General features: G+C 32.3%; 1 protein-coding gene across 1 annotated transcript in view; it reads right to left on the bottom strand.

Annotated features, from left to right (window-relative positions):
- Positions 1 to 1,759: 1,759 nt before the first annotated feature.
- VEGFC (vascular endothelial growth factor C) overlaps positions 1,760 to 17,674 on the bottom strand; it is a 156,439-nt gene continuing 140,524 nt past the window's right edge. Inside the window, exons 5-7 of the mRNA XM_051966965.1 lie at positions 16,279 to 16,388; positions 15,276 to 15,609; positions 1,760 to 2,271 (exon numbers count right to left, since the gene is read on the bottom strand). Coding sequence (XP_051822925.1) covers positions 2,157 to 2,271; positions 15,276 to 15,609; positions 16,279 to 16,388 — 559 coding nt within the window. The 3' untranslated portion in view covers positions 1,760 to 2,156. The remainder of the gene's footprint in view (positions 2,272 to 15,275; positions 15,610 to 16,278; positions 16,389 to 17,674) is intronic.

Genomic DNA, 17,674 nt, shown 5'->3' on the forward strand with positions numbered 1-17,674 from the left:
TCTTCTAAGAATAGAATCCTGAGTGCTCAATCTGAACAAAAGCTGATAATACCCTATTATCCAATAACAAGAACAAAATTTTTTTCAAAAAGTTCTATTTAGGAATAGAATAGAATCAAATAAAGAACAGAACCATTGATTGTGATGGATGGAACAATCAAAACTAAAGATAGGAATAAGACAAAACTCCCCAACTCTGAATTTTCTTCTGTTTTGTCAAGTAATATAATTGGATTGGACAGGACAGAAGACAAATGGACACTAAAATGTTGGCATCTAGTATATTCAAGGAGATAACAAGAGAGCACTTAACTTTGCCTAATGAACTCAAATTATTTTACATAAATGATCGACAACTTAGGGTAATGTAAAGGGGAAAAATTCTTAATGATAGCCATCCAAAAGAGGAATTGACTTTCTCAAGAAGCTGTGGATTTCCTTACCCTGGATGCCCTCCCCTCCCAAGCAAGGGCTGGATGGTTCTTTACAAGGAAAATAGAATTCTTATTAAATTACGGATTAGACTAGGTACCTTGTGAGAATCTTTCCAACTCTGAGGTTTTGAGATTTTTCTGTGATTTAAAAAATATTTTTGTGATATAACCAAAATAAATATTTCTTTTGGTTCTGTAAAATCCAATTCTTTTCTGATTCTTATTTTAACTGAGGAGTTATAGCAACTAGCAAACTATATCCATGAAAGCATATTTCTAGTAATATACAACAATTTTGAAAATACTTTAAGCTTACTATCTCTTAAACCATGAACTTCTTCACCAAATAAAAATGTTTCCACCATATATTTTGATTGAATGATAAAGAAAAAAATATTTTAAAATGAGCATTTCTCTTCAAATAAGGTTAAATGGATCTGAAGATAGTTTATGCTGTCTGGAAAATGGAAGTTTGTCAAAGGTAAAGGCCAGGAGAGTCTGGAATGGCTTCCCAACATTGGTATCAACTAAGGTCCTGAAGATCAGCTGGTTATATGTCTTCTTAGGTGTAATGTCCAGACTAGCACCCTGGAGGGCCTCAGGATCAGTTAGAGTCAATTTAATCAAAGTTCTTGGTCTTTAGGGAGAGAAGTAAAGGAAGCAGGAAAGCGGCCACGTGGCTTGCCAAAGATGTATCCTCGATTTTGGAGTCCAGAGTTTCCAACTTCTCTCTTCCTTTTTCTGCAGCTGAATGACCCTGACTTCTCTTCCCCAGCCCTCCGATCCTTGCCTATGATTATCTCACCACCAAAACATTCAGCAAGCATCAATGGTGAGGAGAGCCATCACATCACCATCTCATCTAATTATCTCACATCGAATGGGTAATTAGTCTTAAGTGTTCTGCTATCTGATACCTTTCCAGAGTTTCAGCCCTCTACAATAGGAAGACTCTAAATTCAAAGAGGTTTCTCACCAGAAGATTAAGTGGCAAGATTTACATTTTTTCCAGCTATAGCAACTCTAATTTCTAAGTTAGAAAGTTGTTGTGGTCTGTGAAGGTGAAAATACATATCCCCCAAAGTTAGTCTCCTTGGCTATAGGTTTTCAAAATAGTGATTTATAATATTATGTTATGGGTAAGGGCTAAATAGAGCAAAAATTACTGCTTCTTCATTGATACTTCTCATACAACCATACATTTTATAGAAATTGTCACATGGTATTTTTTTCTAAAAATTAAAAAAAAACCTGATAGTTTTGTCAAATGTCAGTGAATACATAATGTATAACAGGATAATGGATTGAGTAAGCATTATTACAAATTTATAATACATTTTCACTTTATTTTAAACATACTTTGAATGATATAAAAATATTGATCACAGTGAGCTTTAACAATTGTTATTGCTATAAACAGGAATGCTGCACAATATTTTTTTAGTGGAAATAAATTATATAATCATTATCTTTTTTTAAAATCACAATGGAGAAAAAAAACCAAGACTTTTCAGTCATTGGCAGAAAACAGGTCCTTAAATGAGTTCTTTATCCAAGTTCTTTATGAGTTCTTTATGCCCCATCCACATTGTTCAGTAAAAAAGTTGTGTCTTTATAATGGTCCCACCAGGGTCTCTGTCTATCAAGAATTTCAAACAATAGCAATGTAGTCTGATTTTCATCAAAGAAAAATATATGTCAACTGGCAATGATGCTATTTACTTAGTTCATATGCGGTCTTTTCCAATGTGAAGGGACACATCGACATACTTCTTCACTGAATGAAAATCTTGGCTCACAACGCTTCACTTTACCCAGACATGGTGGTCTATAACAACTGGGGAGAAAAAGCAGAAGTAAAACATACTTTGGATAAAAACAGTAGAAAATAATATAGCAGCACATTTACTCACAAATATTTCTGTCAAAATCATATTCAAATTACAAATATTTCATTAATGTTATCAAATTTAAAAAAGAAGAGGGGAACTGCCCAATGCACAGATAACTTAATGACTAGAATGATGTTCATAAAAACCCAGATGATGGGTTCATTATGAAAATCAAACCTTTTGAAGTGCAACTCTTTTTTGTGATGAAAGTACCAAGAAACAGAATTTATAAGAAGAAATATGTAAGGACTGCTGATTTACTGTGATCACATAATCATGGCAGAATTTGCAGGAATTGGGGACTGGAATGAACCCCAGACTTTTATGTCTTCAAACAGAGTCATGCTATGAGTGAGTGAGTAGCCACACCCTCACTCCTCTTTTCTAGTTAGCAGATGGCTACAGGATGTCTCCCAACAACTTCACCACTCCCCCTTTCCCATCTGCCTTCCTGCCTGGTATTCATGTGAAACATATAAAAACAAGAATAGGATTCAGGGAAAAGAATAAGAACTCCACTTTTTTTTTGTCCCAAATAATAGAGAAAACAGCACTCTCCACTTCAATTACAAGAAAAAAAGTTTATAGGATGGATAGAAAAAGAGAATCTTAAAATATACTGTTTACAAAAAGTAGGATGAATTCAGAGAATTTAACATCGATCAGAATTTAAGTATTCCTCTAAAAACTATCATGCCCACAAACTCACAAAAAGGAAAATTGTTAATGATGATAGTTGATAGAAATCCAAGTAAAAATATTGAGATATTAATAAGGAAATCACATTATGTTTAAAGGTTATATTCAAAAGAACGTATGATTTTAATTACAAACACACAGTGTTATAAAATGTGAAAAGTACAAGCTTGCGATCTCCTGAGAAATAATAAATCTTTTAATAATAGAAAATTATGGACAAAGTTAAATGGGTAGCTACTCAGTTAATTCATCAGTCAATATGTGTTGATCAAGCACAATTAAAAAATAATATGATGATCCCAGAGTTGAACAGGAGGAGGAGAGCAAACTATTGCATTTGGGAAATTTGATAGTACTTACAACGATCCCAAGTTGCTTCCTGACATAAATGTCCATCTGTTTAACACCTATATTGTCTGTTATGCTATGGGGCTATAAATTATAGAGTTGATAACCAAAACCAGTGAAGAAACAGAATTAGGAATGACTGAAAGGACAAAAACGTCTGACTTAAGCTGACTTTAAGTAATTTACATTCATTTCCATTTACTATATATTCATATGCACAAATCATTCAACAAGCACATGACATGCTCTTACTTGGTTCTAAGCATTGGGAAAGAATCTAGTGAAACTAAGGTGGGGAAAAAGGCCTTTCCCCTAAAGTAGCTTACGAGGTGACACATAGGGACACACACAGAATATCTACCTAAAAAATCTGGAGAAAAAATCCTAGAACTCAGGGTACCCAGAACGGTTTTGCATAGAAGGTTAAGTGATGCATGATTGGGCTGAATTGAATCAATGCATTCTAAAAGCTGGAGGTGAGAAGGGAGGGCATTATAAATTTAGGAGTCAGACCATGCAAAGGTGTATGAGATGGACTATCCCATGAGGGAAACAGCAACAAGATCATTAGCCTAAATCACAGAGTCAGAAAAAGAGCATTATGTATAATAAGGCTAGAAAAGTAGTTTGGAACTGATTTATATAAGGTTTTAGAAGCAAAACAGAAGAGTTTGTATTTGTTATCCTCTAGAAGCAATAGGAAGCCACTGGAATTGATAGAGCACCATACTGACATAGTTATCAGATCTACATTTTTGGAAAGTTGTTTGGCAGCTATGTAAGTGAAGATGAATTGGAAAAGGGAGAAAGAAAATGCAGGGAGATCAGTTAGGAGGATATTGTAATACATAGTTGAGGTGATGAGGATTTTAATTCAGCATAAATGAATACAAAAGGGGGTAAAATGTGAAAGTTATTACAAGGGGGAAATGTTATAAAAGATAGTAGGAAGGATATGTGTAACTGACAGAGGCAAATGTAATAGTCATATATATATATATATATATATGTCTCAACAATAAAGAAAAAGTTATTCCAGATATTTTACTGGTATTCACAATTTTTGAAAAAACTTATAAGATGTCTATCAGTGTGTTTAGAAGATCTTCTGTGGTGGATTTGTTGAAAGACTAGGGAAAAATACTTATTGATGGAATAATAGACCTATCTAAGTATCATAATGATATTGGGATATTTTCATTCTGTTTTATCAGACTATGATAAATTTAATGTAATATGAATAACAAAGAATTATGGAACTAAAAGAAAATTCATTGGGAAATAGAAAAATATACATTTTTCCAATTAAAAATAGAACATATTGCTTGTTACAGTATGGCAAAAAAGAAAAAGACCAAGAAACTTAGTTGAGTTTCAACTAGAAAAAAGAAAATAAGAAAAACATAAAAAGGGAATTAATTAATATATTAAGAAAAAAAGAAAGAAAAATGATGTGAATAAAGACTAACTGGAATTTTAAAAAATGGGATTAAATATAAAACTAAGAGGTTTTTTTAAAGAACTCAAACCAATTGTCAACCAAGTAGCAAGTCTATTTTTCAAAAGAGAGAAAAACCCTAATAACCAACATAAAAATGAGAGAATAATGTCAATATAAACAAAATAAATTGGGAAAATTATCAGTAACTCTAAAAGTAGAACAGTGGTTTTTAAAAAAAGAAATGGTATGTTAATCATATTTGTTGTGAAGAGGAAGAAAACATGAAGAAATTTCTACAGATAATGTTGGTGGCTTTGCTATTATCAAGCTAAAATTTTATAAAGTGGAACAATCAGTCAGTCAAGTATGAATCTGGAATCAGGAATATGTGAATTCAAATGTCACCTTTGCCATATATTGGCTGTTGAATCTTGAATAAGTCAAACATAATCTTTAGTGTCTCCAGGCAACCAGGACAACAAGTTATAGAAATGGTACTGATCTGATTTGTATTGGTAGATGACTTTCCCCTCAATGAACTCCCTTTACTAAGGAAATCATAGCCCCACTCTTGCTGTTCATGTCCTATGTAAAATTTTGCATGACAAAATTTAAAATAAAAACAAAAATATCATATTGGGAGGAAATATTATAATAAATATAGCAAATATCAATGAAGATAGAAGATGTAAAAAAATAATATGGCATAGTGGATAGATAAATCAGATCTCTAAAATCTGGTTCAAATACAGCCTGTGAGACACTGTATGACTTGGGCCAAGTTGTTTAAACTTACAAGATAACATAAGTTGCACCCACCAAATTGGTAAGGATTTTCCTCACTAGAGAGTTCTCTATACAAATGAAATAACAATTTCCAGTCCTACCTTTTTCACTATAAGACAGAAAGATGTGAAATCCAGAACTTAAAAGAACTGACACATTTATAATATTAAATTTTAAAGTGGGAATAGTAAAACAAAATGAAGAGATAATTTTTGAAAGAAGAAATGCAAATTTTCAATAGCCACATGAAAAGCTATTCAAATTCTCTAATCTCAGGAAAATCTAAATTGGGAAAACTTTGAGATATAAGTTTACACACATTAAATGAGTAAAGGTAATTTTAAATAATATGAGCCATCATGGGTGGAGTTGCAGAGAAATAGGCCCTCTGTTTTGTTATTGGTGGGGACCACAAACTGATGTAGGTTTTTTGGAACACAAATTAACAATATATAATAAAAGACACAAAATTGTTCAGAGAAACTTTTGTTCCTATGGTCCTAAGTTTATAAAAGAAAAAAAAACTTACCTGGTTAAAAATATACAAAGCTAGATACTTTATTTTTAATAATGTAAAATAACTAATCTACACAGCCTATAATTTGAGAATGACTGAATATGTTAAAGAACATTAATAAAATGGGATGTTATATTTTCAGAGAAATGATCAATATAAAAATACAATGTAATATGGGAAGACATGATGCCAGTAAAAGTGAAATTATCTGTATATATGTATACATACACATCTTTGTGAATATATAATTTTATTAGACAGATTGCAATTAAATTTTAAAATTCCTAAGAGTAAAAACACAATAATTAAAAATCTATTAGATAGTTACATATATATATATTTTTTTTGTATGTATGTGTTTCTATGTACATAAATTTTCATTTACACAAAATATAAATTTAGATTTTAAGGTTTTCATTAATTTCATGATAAACTTCTGGTTCCAGGGCTTATCACAGTGTGGAGTTAATTCTGTGTTCCCTGGTGTGAGGAGGAATATACATTCAGTCAAGCACTCTTTATTCTGGAACATCACTCAAGTCCTGGAATTCACATCTTAATACCTGGTGACCCTTTCAATTATTGAATGTATCCCAGGACCTCCATTTAAGAATAGCTCCTCAGCAAATTTTCTTTTCATGACTCTGGCTGTGATAAAAACTATTCTATCCAAACTACGCCTCCTTCCTAGTTGGCTTATCCTTTTCAGCAACTCCTTGGGATAGGACTTCTTTTTTTTCACTTGTATTTATATTTCAAGCATTTAGCACAGTCTCCAGAAGGAGTTAGAGTCTAATAAATCCTTGTTGAGAGATTGACTTTGAAGTTGTCCTGTGCTAGAAAGACTTTTGAGTGTCATCCTGTTGATAGATTGAATCTCTTAACCAAGGAGCAATCAACTAAATATACACAGATTGATTACCCAAGTGGTCCTCTAGGTGAAAACATTTTTGACCTTGTCAACACATCTTTAAAAAAAGGAAAATTTAAAAAGGCCTTTAGTTCCATGAAACTTATTTATCATTCCATAGTAATCAGGAATGGAGTAGTCATCCAAAAAGAAGGTTATAATGCTTTAATAATCATATAATTGTTAGGCTGTCAATAAACTTGAATTTAGTTATTGGTACTTTAAATGTGACCAGAACAATACTATTAATATATTTGTCATAAGCTAACCAAAATATTGGGCAATTAGGGGGCAAAGAGAATAGATTTCAGAGTCTGGAGCCAGAAAGACTCATCTTCTGTAGTTTAAATCTGACTTCAACCACTTACTAGATGTGTGACTTCTAACAATTCACTTAACTCTTTATTTGCCTCAGTTCCTCATCTGTAAAATGTGTTGGAAATCAAAATGGAAAACCATTCTAGTATCTCTGCCAAAGAAAACCCCAAAGAGGTCATAAATATTTGAACATTAGCGAGAACACTGAACAACAAAAACCAAAAGATAACAGAAAACTGTAAATTGAAAGATCATTCACATCTTGGAGATGCAAAGGACTTTGTAAGAGCTGACTTTATCCAAAGGCAGTAAGAAACATTTTTTCAAGTGGTACAATGAATAGCACTGGATCAGGGATCAGGAAGACCTGGATTTTGAATTCTGTTTAGAAACTTATTAACTGTGTGAACATAGACTGAGTTGCTTTAACCTTCCTAAGCCTCAGTTTCTTTATGTGTAATATTTGGTTTTTAATAGTACCTACCTTACAGGATTAGAGTAAGGATCAAATGGAATAATAAGCAAAGTACTTTGTAAAGATTAAAGTGGAACATAAATGCTGGATATTATTTTCATGGGATACAGTGGTTCTGTCTTATAGCATTTAAGATGAGCACAAATAAAAAGTGATCATAAGACAATGCCAGATTATATATCCTGATCTCTTGATGAAGAAGAGAGGGGATATTTTGTGAAAAAGTTCACAAAGATACCCTTTTATATTTGATGACTTCAATATGAAGGTGAGCATAAAGAAGGATGTTGAACTATATAGGGAAATAATGACTTCAATTTAAGAAAAGAAAGGCCAAAGTGTTGTATAATATTCAGATGCCTCTTATTTATATATCATGGATGCTATATTGCAGAAAAGGCTGAACTCTTAAGGACCTCATTACATTTATTATAGTCATATAGAATTTTAATATTTACACAATAGTTTGTACACATTCTTCTACTTGATTTATTATAAGATTGATATTATTAATATGTGTGAAGTCCAAACAGATGGTTTTGATTAACAGCATTTTTGAAAAATATTGGATCCATTGTTATTTGCAATCTTGAAAAGAAAGGAAATCCTAAAAGCAAACATGACTTTTCAATCACTTAAAAATCATCTGTTGCTAAGTATCTGTGTGATTCTGAAACAAGTAATTTGATCTCTCTCAGTCTTGGCTTTTTTTTTTTTTATTATAAAATAATGGGGTTGAGCAAGGTGATTTCTAAGGGACTTTGAAGCTATAATATTCCATGTGAATTAAGGTATAGAAAAATATCAGTAGATATAGAAGATTCCAACTCATTTTGTTATTGGTGTGAGTAATATCAGGTGATTTCATCACTAAAGAGGGGTCAGAAAGTTTAAAAAGATTGCCATGATGGCAGTAAAATGATCTCCAAAAATCCTTTCCAATTTCCATGTTCAGAATAAAGTTTCTGAAAGTTTCTCTTAGATATTGTTTTTCACACTTGTACCCACATAAAATACACATAAAAATATTTATCTCACATGTAATAAAATGTTTTAGATATGACTTATAGCAATGAATGCAATTTAATGAACTGCTCCATGGCAATGAAGGAAATAAATCTGATTTGAAAATTTTCTTCTGGCTCAGTCTAAAAAGTCTACAGACAATAGGTCCATTGATTAGAATATAGTACAAATATTGACTTTTAAGGTCATTATAAATATCTTCAAGTATTTTTATGGTTTAATTTGTAAAAAAAACTAAACTAAATAAGAAACTAAATATAATAAAGAAACAATCTGCAAATCTGATTGGATCTATTGTATTCTCATTAAATACATTTGTGGAATATAATTTTTGAGCCAGCAGAGGGGAAATTCATATAACTGATATATTATTTCAAACATTAATAAAAATACTAATAGTGGTTTAATAAGGTATTTTGAAACTTTCTGAAAAAGAAAGGATGTCATTATATACATGTATATATTTATACATGTACAAATCTAGGTTTTTTTTGGGTTTTTTTTTGGTATATTCTCTTTCCATTAAGAGACAGTTGTTGATGTTAAGATGAAGTTTGATTAGAGAAGATATAAGATAAGATAGGCAAATCAGTGTAATAATGAAGAAAATCTTTTCCTCAGTGGTTCTTGTAAAAACATAACACTGTTTATTTATAGGGTAAAAAGAAATAATAAAGATAAATAAAATTGCTTAACCACTGAGGAAAAAAGAATTCTGATGAAGATAATTGTAAGCTTATGCCTATCAACTTAATAGCCATCTGCAAGATTTATTGCAGATTTGACTTTTTTACTTTAAATAAGCATGTGCCCTCTCCTGTGACCCACTTATTGGATGACATATATGGTCAAATCATATTGGATGGTCAGGCTTTGATAGGTTGCAACCTGAATCATTGAAGGGAACATTCATATCGAAAAGAACAATGGATTTAAGAAACCTAAACAGTATATTGGTTCACAGTTATTGTAATGGACTCAAAAATAGAATCAGTATTTTTTGTGAAGGAAATTTATGGAAAAAACCTCATACAAACATGCAAAAGCATTCCTAAAAGATGTTTCTCATCAACTTATTTTTGTGGACGGGAGAAAGTTTTTTTAAAAAAATCATGTCTGCTATTATCATTCATATAAATTTATTCTGACAATCCATATGCTATATTGTGCCAAATAGCTGTTTTGACAATTAATAGCATTTTCTGATAACTGGCAGTGAATCAGGATGTTTCAAGTTTCAGCATGATCTTTGTCTAAATCCTTTTAAATGATGCTTTTTTATGTAAATGGTAATGATTTATTCATATAATTTTACTAAACATTTTGCTTATAGCCTTCAGTTTCTAGATATAACATCATAATGCCTTATATTGGAGTATCATCAGTGTTTTCCTTTCTAGGGCAATTTCAACATGGTTATTTTATGCTGTCATGCTAGAGATTCATTTCAGGCACAACACTTGTCTTATAGAACTGGAAATCTTATATGCCACTTACATGTCTGCAAGCTGGTTCACTGGCTGACCAAGCGTGTGCAACCTAAATTCAATGCATGCAATTAGTAATAAAGACAATAAAAACAAAGCAGTTCACCCATTTCCACTGAAGTTCTAGCTTGTTGGATATTTTTAATGTGACACAGGCTTAATTTGCTTGCTAGCTGAACAAAGTGTTTAAATAGGATTCTGAAGTACTTTCTGGTTTAAAAAGACAAATAATGATAAATTCTAAATGGGCATTATTATTTTTTTGAAGTGCTATGTAAATGTTAATTTTTATTATTATCTTTCCCTTAGCTTTAAGGGTATTATTATTTTAATGGTTGGATCTTGTTCAGTGCAAATGAAAACTGTAATAGGCAATCAGATTCTCTGGCTTTTAAAGATTCTCTTGTAAGCATTTAACTTACTCTCTAAAAAAGTAACTTTATGAATACATTAATTCAGAAAGACTTCTAGAGTTTCTGTTGTTCAGTGCAAGTTTTTCATACCCATAGAAAAATGTGAAAAAAAAAAAAGGAATTTTCTTGGCAAGGATACTAGAATGGTTTGCCACTTCTTTCTTTAGTGAATTGTCAGACAGAGATTAAGTGACTTGCCCAGAGTCACGCAATTAGTCTGAGTTTGGGTTTGAATTCAGTCCTTCCTGACTCTATGTCCAGTGTTCTATCTAGTGAACAATTTTAGCTCTCTCCTTCTAGGGTAATGCTAAGTAAGCCACTACAGCAATTATTACCATTTCAGTACAGTCAGTGCAGTTATTAACTAACACCAGTTCTTTACACTTACTATCTCAATCACTCAAAGTGAGCAATTTATATCCTAGGAGAATGAAATTCTTGAGTATGAAAAGCAGAACCTGACAAGAGCTCTTAGACCAGATGGCTCCTTAAGTTGTTATCTGCTCTGGAACCATGATCTTGTAAGAGGTAATACTTAAATGAATTAAACACATCAACTCCTAAACTTTCTCTGTAGTTCTCATTTATTATTCCTTCACTTATAAACCTAGTAACTATGAAACAATACTCTAGGATTTTCAGATGATGGCAATGGATTTGGTCAGCTGAATGGTATTTTGTTAGCTTCTAATTCATCAATTTTGATTCTTGATCTTTCCAATGAACTGTTTGGTGTCTCTAAAGTAAACATTACTTCTTTCCACTAAATATATAGCTAGAGCCATGAGTAGAAAGAAAATATCAATTTCATATAATCTCCATTCAAAACACTAAAAATAGGAATCAAAGTGAGAAGATCCCTACTGGAAATGACTCATCTTATATAGCTGAATGGTGAAAAAATATTAGAAATTCTCATAGTAAAGGGAGGGGTAGACAAAGTAATATTACAACAGAAGAAATTTAACCTATGTACTTAAGGGTAGAAAAGAGCAATTTAAGTTATACAATGCTATTACTTAAAATTAATTTTTAATCTTTTAAAGAGAAAAGTTGTACACTTAAAGCAAGAGTTCAATAGTCAGAGAAAAATGCAAATCATGTTAAAAATAAGAACAAAATAAAAATTGCATGCTTTATCTTGAAAGCCCTTCATAAGTAAAATAATTCTTATGTTGTTAATTTTTACTTCTTTTTATAAGCAGAATCACTAATCTGAGAGTGAATGAGATATAGTAGAAAGAACACCAGGTTATTATTACCATATAGACCTTCACTTTTTGTTTGTTTATTTGCCATCTTCTCCATTAAAGTGTAAATTACTTAAGAAAAAAAAAAAAAGAACACCAGGCTTTATGTCTCATTTCCACCACTTATTATCTGCAAAACTATAAACAAATTACTTAGCTTTGGTGAGTTTCATTTGTAAAATGGGGATGGCAATATTTATAATAACTTTCTTGGTTGTTGGAAGAAATGTGTTTTTTTAATTGTGGAAAAAAATACATATATATAGGAGCTTTCTAACTTTTGATGATTCTAAGGTTTTGTAATCTAGGAAGAGGTTTATTCACTGCCCTCCTGCTATGAGCTCTCTGTTGTCTGTTGGATTGTGTGTGGTTGAGTTTCAGTAGACCCCTGCTGGACTTGGTAATTCTATAGATTCAGAATGACTGATTTCACTTTCTTTGTTGTTGATTCCCTGCCCTAGTTATTCTATTGTAGACATGTACAAGTCTAATGGTTAGAAATAAATCCCGCTCTAAGATTCAGGGTTAAGTTTGGGAAAGTTGTTTCGTGCTCTGTATGCACAGCTAGGATCTCGTCATCTGGAATGGTCTATTGTTTAATGTCTCGAAATTAACATAGACTCTATTCTTATCTTGGTAGAGGTGTTCTGGACATGTTATCCTTTAAACTTGCTACATCTTTTCCTGTTAACCCTATTTCCATGCAGAGTCCCCCCAAACATTGTACCTACCTTCTATACATATCGCATTCCTTTTACCTTGTTTCCTGTTAATCCATTTATGCTTGATGGATCTCAATACCTAAATAATTCCTGTTTAATTTCCACTTAAACTGCAAATATCCTAGGAACCTATTCAGAGTAAAACTAATTACTATGTGACCAGGAATTCTTACCCTTTTCTTGTGTCATAGACACTTTTGGCAATTTGGTGAAGCCAATGGACTCCTTCTTAGAATAATATTTTTAAATAAAATATATGGACAGAAAGAAAACCAATTATATTATAATAAGAACATATTTTTTCCATTAACTCTTTTGGGGTCTATGGACCCTAGATGAATAACCTCTGATCTAGACTCATTAGACATCAGTGGCCAACAAATTGAATCAATCAAGTTGGCTATTTTGATCCTATAGTACTGTCAATAGGCCTCCATGTTATTATTTCATTTTCCTCAATAGTTTCAGCACTTGACTCCCACTCTTCCTGTCCATAGTAATATCTCTGAATTTTCCATATTACAGTTCTCCTTATGTTTATCTTCATTCATCTTTAGTTATCAGCTTTTAACTTGGAGGTCTTCATTAATTCTCACCTAGACTACGGGTTTCCATATGTTTTGAGCATTAAGATTTCCTAATTATCATTAAATAATTTTCCAACCTGCTCTTTACATAATATCTTAATTTAATATCCATTGAGAAAGTACATAGTAATACAATGTTATTATAAATTCATAAAAGCTTTAAAATGAATTTTTAGTATTAATCACAATGTCAGTTAAATGTATTTTAAAAATAACAAATATCTATAATACGATATTATTCTGTCTATTGAAGGTATATTTTCTTACTTAAAGACTTGATGACGTAAGGCTCTAGATCAAAAGTTGAAAACACTATTGCAATAGCCTCTTAACTCCTCTTTCCACTATTATCCTCAATTTCCAATTTTCCAGCATGCCTTTACACCCAAATAATTTTCAGTTTAGCAAAATCAATTCAATAAAGCAAAATCTATTAAATACCTTCTTTGTACAAAGCAGGAATTTTGTGTTGCTCCCCTATTCAAAAACCTTTAATGGCTCCCTCTTGTTTAACAATAAATATACATTTTTTCCAACATAGTATTCGAGACCCTCAATTTTCTTTCTATAATCTATTTTTCCAAACAAATCTAAAACTCTTCTATCTGCCTCATTATAGTAAACCAGATTCTCATTGTTCTTTGAATGTCTCCTTCTGTTCCCTTTGTTCAGAATGCCTGCCCCTTTTTCTACATGTTAAAATCTTTTGTATCTATCAAGTTTTATCCTTTAATCATCTATCAAAAAATAGCAAAACTTACCTATATATTAAATCCACCCTTCTTCTGAACTTTACTCTTTGCTGGGACCATTATCATATTTTCAGTCACTTAGGGTTGCAACCTCAGGGTCATCCTCAACTCCTTATTTTCCCTCACATGAAATATACAATCAGCTTTCAAATCCTATGAGTTCTACCTTCATGACATCATCTGTCCATTCATTCTACTCATGTAGCCATCTTTCACTTGTACTACTGGAATGCCCTCTGAATTGCTTTCTATGCTTTAATCCTCTTCCCTTTCCAATCATTCCTTCACATAGTTTGTCAAGGTGATTTTCCCATTCCCTCATTTGCTTAGTAAGCTTCAGTGATTCCATATATCCTCTTGTATTTGGCATTTAAGATTTTTTTTTAACTTGCATTTCCAGCCTACTTATTATCTTTAATTTACATACCATTCAATCTGACATCCTTGTTATTCCTCATACCTAATACTACATTTCCTACCACACATGTACTCTTTTCTTACCTCATACTTTTGGTATCTCTGTTTCTTTCAAGCCTAAGTTCATGTTCTAAATCTTCTAAATGAAACCTGACTTGATCCTCCAGCTTCCTTCGTTTTCCTCCTCTCCTTAGGCACATTTACTTCTGTGTTTGTCTTTTATATACTGGACTCATATATTTTCAAAAACCCTGAATGGAAAGAGACTATTCCTGTTATCATGTCCTAGCCATGCCTATTTATCCAATTAAGTCTGCCTCTTCTGGGCTCCAAAAGCTTATACTTCTTTTTAAAAATTTAATTTTTAAAAATTAACAAGTATTTATTTTTTCTTTCTGTGTTTCTTACTCCACACTTTAGAAGAAAAAAAAGAAAGCCATTTTAAAACAAAAACTCATCATAAATCAAAACAAATTCTCTCAACTGGCCATATCCAAAAATACTATATCCATTCTTTCCCAACCAGTGCAATAATCATAGCATCCAGTGAACCATAAAACATCTATTTTCTGGGACGTAGGTCTTGTCTTTATTTCCTGAGGTACAAATTAGAGTTTTTCTCTGAAATTCCACCCTTATGTGCAAATCCATTACATTCTTTTAGACCTTTCTGATACTTATGGCTGAATGTATGGGATCTTGACTATGATTTTCTGCTTAAATCACCCCTGCAGCAAGAGAAGAAATTACATGTGATTTGTGAAAAGTGCATCAATACTAGAAAGATTCTGATGCTTTTACCTGCAGTTCTGTTGCCGAAACTTCTTTCCTTTTGATAAACATCTACTTGGAGATTCTGTACATTCACAGGTACACTTTCCAGGATTTAGTGGCAGATGCCTTGGACAACTTTTCTTGCATACACACTGACATGTTTTTTCATCAAATTCTCTGTTGGCTCCACATGAACTCGGTAGAAGGTTGTTTTTACACACACACTGGCAGGAATTTCTGTCCAATTCTCTATGTGGTCCACAGCTTGAAGGTCGAAGTCCTCCTTTGCATACACACTGGCAGGTTTCTTCATCCAATTCTTTGTTGGGTCCACAGATATCATGGAATCCATCTGAAGTATCTAGAGAAAAGTCGAGACAAAAAGTATAATAAGGATACCTTGCTTTGTTCTTGGGAAGGTATGAAGAACAATTTAGTTCTTCTTGTACAGAGATGTTATTTTATCAAAACAATTTTTTAAAATGTTCAACAGCATTTTTAAAATGGGAACAATTACATTCTTCATGATTATATCTTTTAACTAATCAATAATAAATGCTATTTTAATATTCTGTATCTAGCTTTAATATAATTTAATATGTATATATGTAGACATATTCATTAAATATTTTCCAATTATTTGTACAATTAGCAAATTCATTTTGCAAAAATTTTGAGTTCCAAATTCTTTCCCTCCTAGCCCACCCTCCCAATAGGCAAGCAATATTTTATTGATTATGCATATGAAATCATACAAAATATATTTCTATATTAGGCATATTGCAAAAGAAAATAAATACTAAAAAAAAAAAAAAAAGAAAAATTAAGGCAAAAAACCCAACTATGCTTAAATCTTCACTCACAATTTATCAGTTCTTTTTCTGGAGATGGATACCATTATCCATCCTAAGTCTTTGGTTATTGTCTTGAATCATTGTCTAAATCAGAACTTTGATCTGAAATCACTTTATATTAATCAAAAAAAAAAAACACTATGTGCATCTAATCTTTCAAAAGAAATTTTGCTTACCACTGTCTCCAACACTGGAGGAGAAAATGAAATCTTGCTGATCCAGGCATCTGCAGATGTGATTATTCCAGATATGATTTTTAGGGCAAGTCTTGTTTGTTGCATGACACCTTTTGACAAAATACAAAGTTTAAGGAATAACATAGATGTAACAGAAAATAATTGAGAGGATGTAGATACTGTATGCAAGTATTTTAACCCAATTCATGCCTTTATAACAATATTTCTCAACCATGACAAAAAATAAACCACACTTTTTCAAAAAGCAGATTATATGGAAATCTGTAGAGGGCTGAAACTATTGAGTCATTGCACTGAGGTTGGTTCAAGCACTTATGGCTAATTACTGATTGGACAATACTCTATGGGCATATGCTTGGAAAATGGTCCTTCCCACTATCCTGTGCTGGCTCAATGACTGGTGTATACAGAGGATTATAGGAGGGACTAGGGGGTGGAGTAAGACGAGCCAGGGGCACTTGGCAGTAGATGAGGAAGAAGGTAGTCATGGAGATTCTGCTTCCATCCTGTTCAATCCTGTGTCTAAACACCAAGAATAAAGACTAAGGACTTTTGCTTATCCTGACTCTGGCTGATTCTGGGGTGTCCTGGGTGCTAGCGCAGTCGTCACAGAAATGTAGTTGATACTCATAATGGGAGCATCATTTAAACTCTCAGAAACTCAGTTTTACCATCTGTAAAATTCCTTTCCTATCTCTGCCTCTGATTTTGGACTTTCCACTATTCTCTTAGCTGCCTTCTTAATCTAGAAGCTACTTTTGGTCTTCTAATCTTGTAACAACTCTCTGTACTGTTCCCCCTTTCTCTAGTTGGTGAGTTTTTCCCTCAGAACCATTTTGAGAAAAAGCCCAGGCCAACCATCTTTGATTCTCAGCTTTGCTTCTGACTCTCTAGACTTTGCTATCACTCTCACTCCCATTTTTCAGCTCCTTTTTGTGATATCTTGCTTTATTAAAATGCAAGCTCCTTGAGGGTAGGGTCTATCTTTCCTTTATTTGTATGTTTAATATTTAGCATAGGGCCTGGAAATTAGTAAGCACCCAAATGTTTCCTGATAAATTAAGATGTGAAGAAGACAAACAAAAAGTGAAGCAAAAATATTTTAGGAAAATTGAAAGAGGGAAAGATAGGTTTTATTCAGTAGTGATGGTGGGAAGAGTATGGATTTCATGGAGGAGATGGACTCTAAGGAGGATCAGGAAGTATTTTGTGGGCAAAGATGAGGAGGAATTATATAAAATTATAGTGGAGGAAAGATGCTCCATATAGATACATACAGATGGATAATAGTGCCATAGATTTAAAGTTGTGAAGGATCTTAAAGATTATTGAGTTTAATTTCATTTTACAGATCAGGAAACTGAAGCCCAGAAAA

This window comes from Antechinus flavipes, chromosome 6 (assembly GCF_016432865.1).
Source record: "Antechinus flavipes isolate AdamAnt ecotype Samford, QLD, Australia chromosome 6, AdamAnt_v2, whole genome shotgun sequence".
Lineage (NCBI taxonomy): Eukaryota > Metazoa > Chordata > Mammalia > Dasyuromorphia > Dasyuridae > Antechinus > Antechinus flavipes.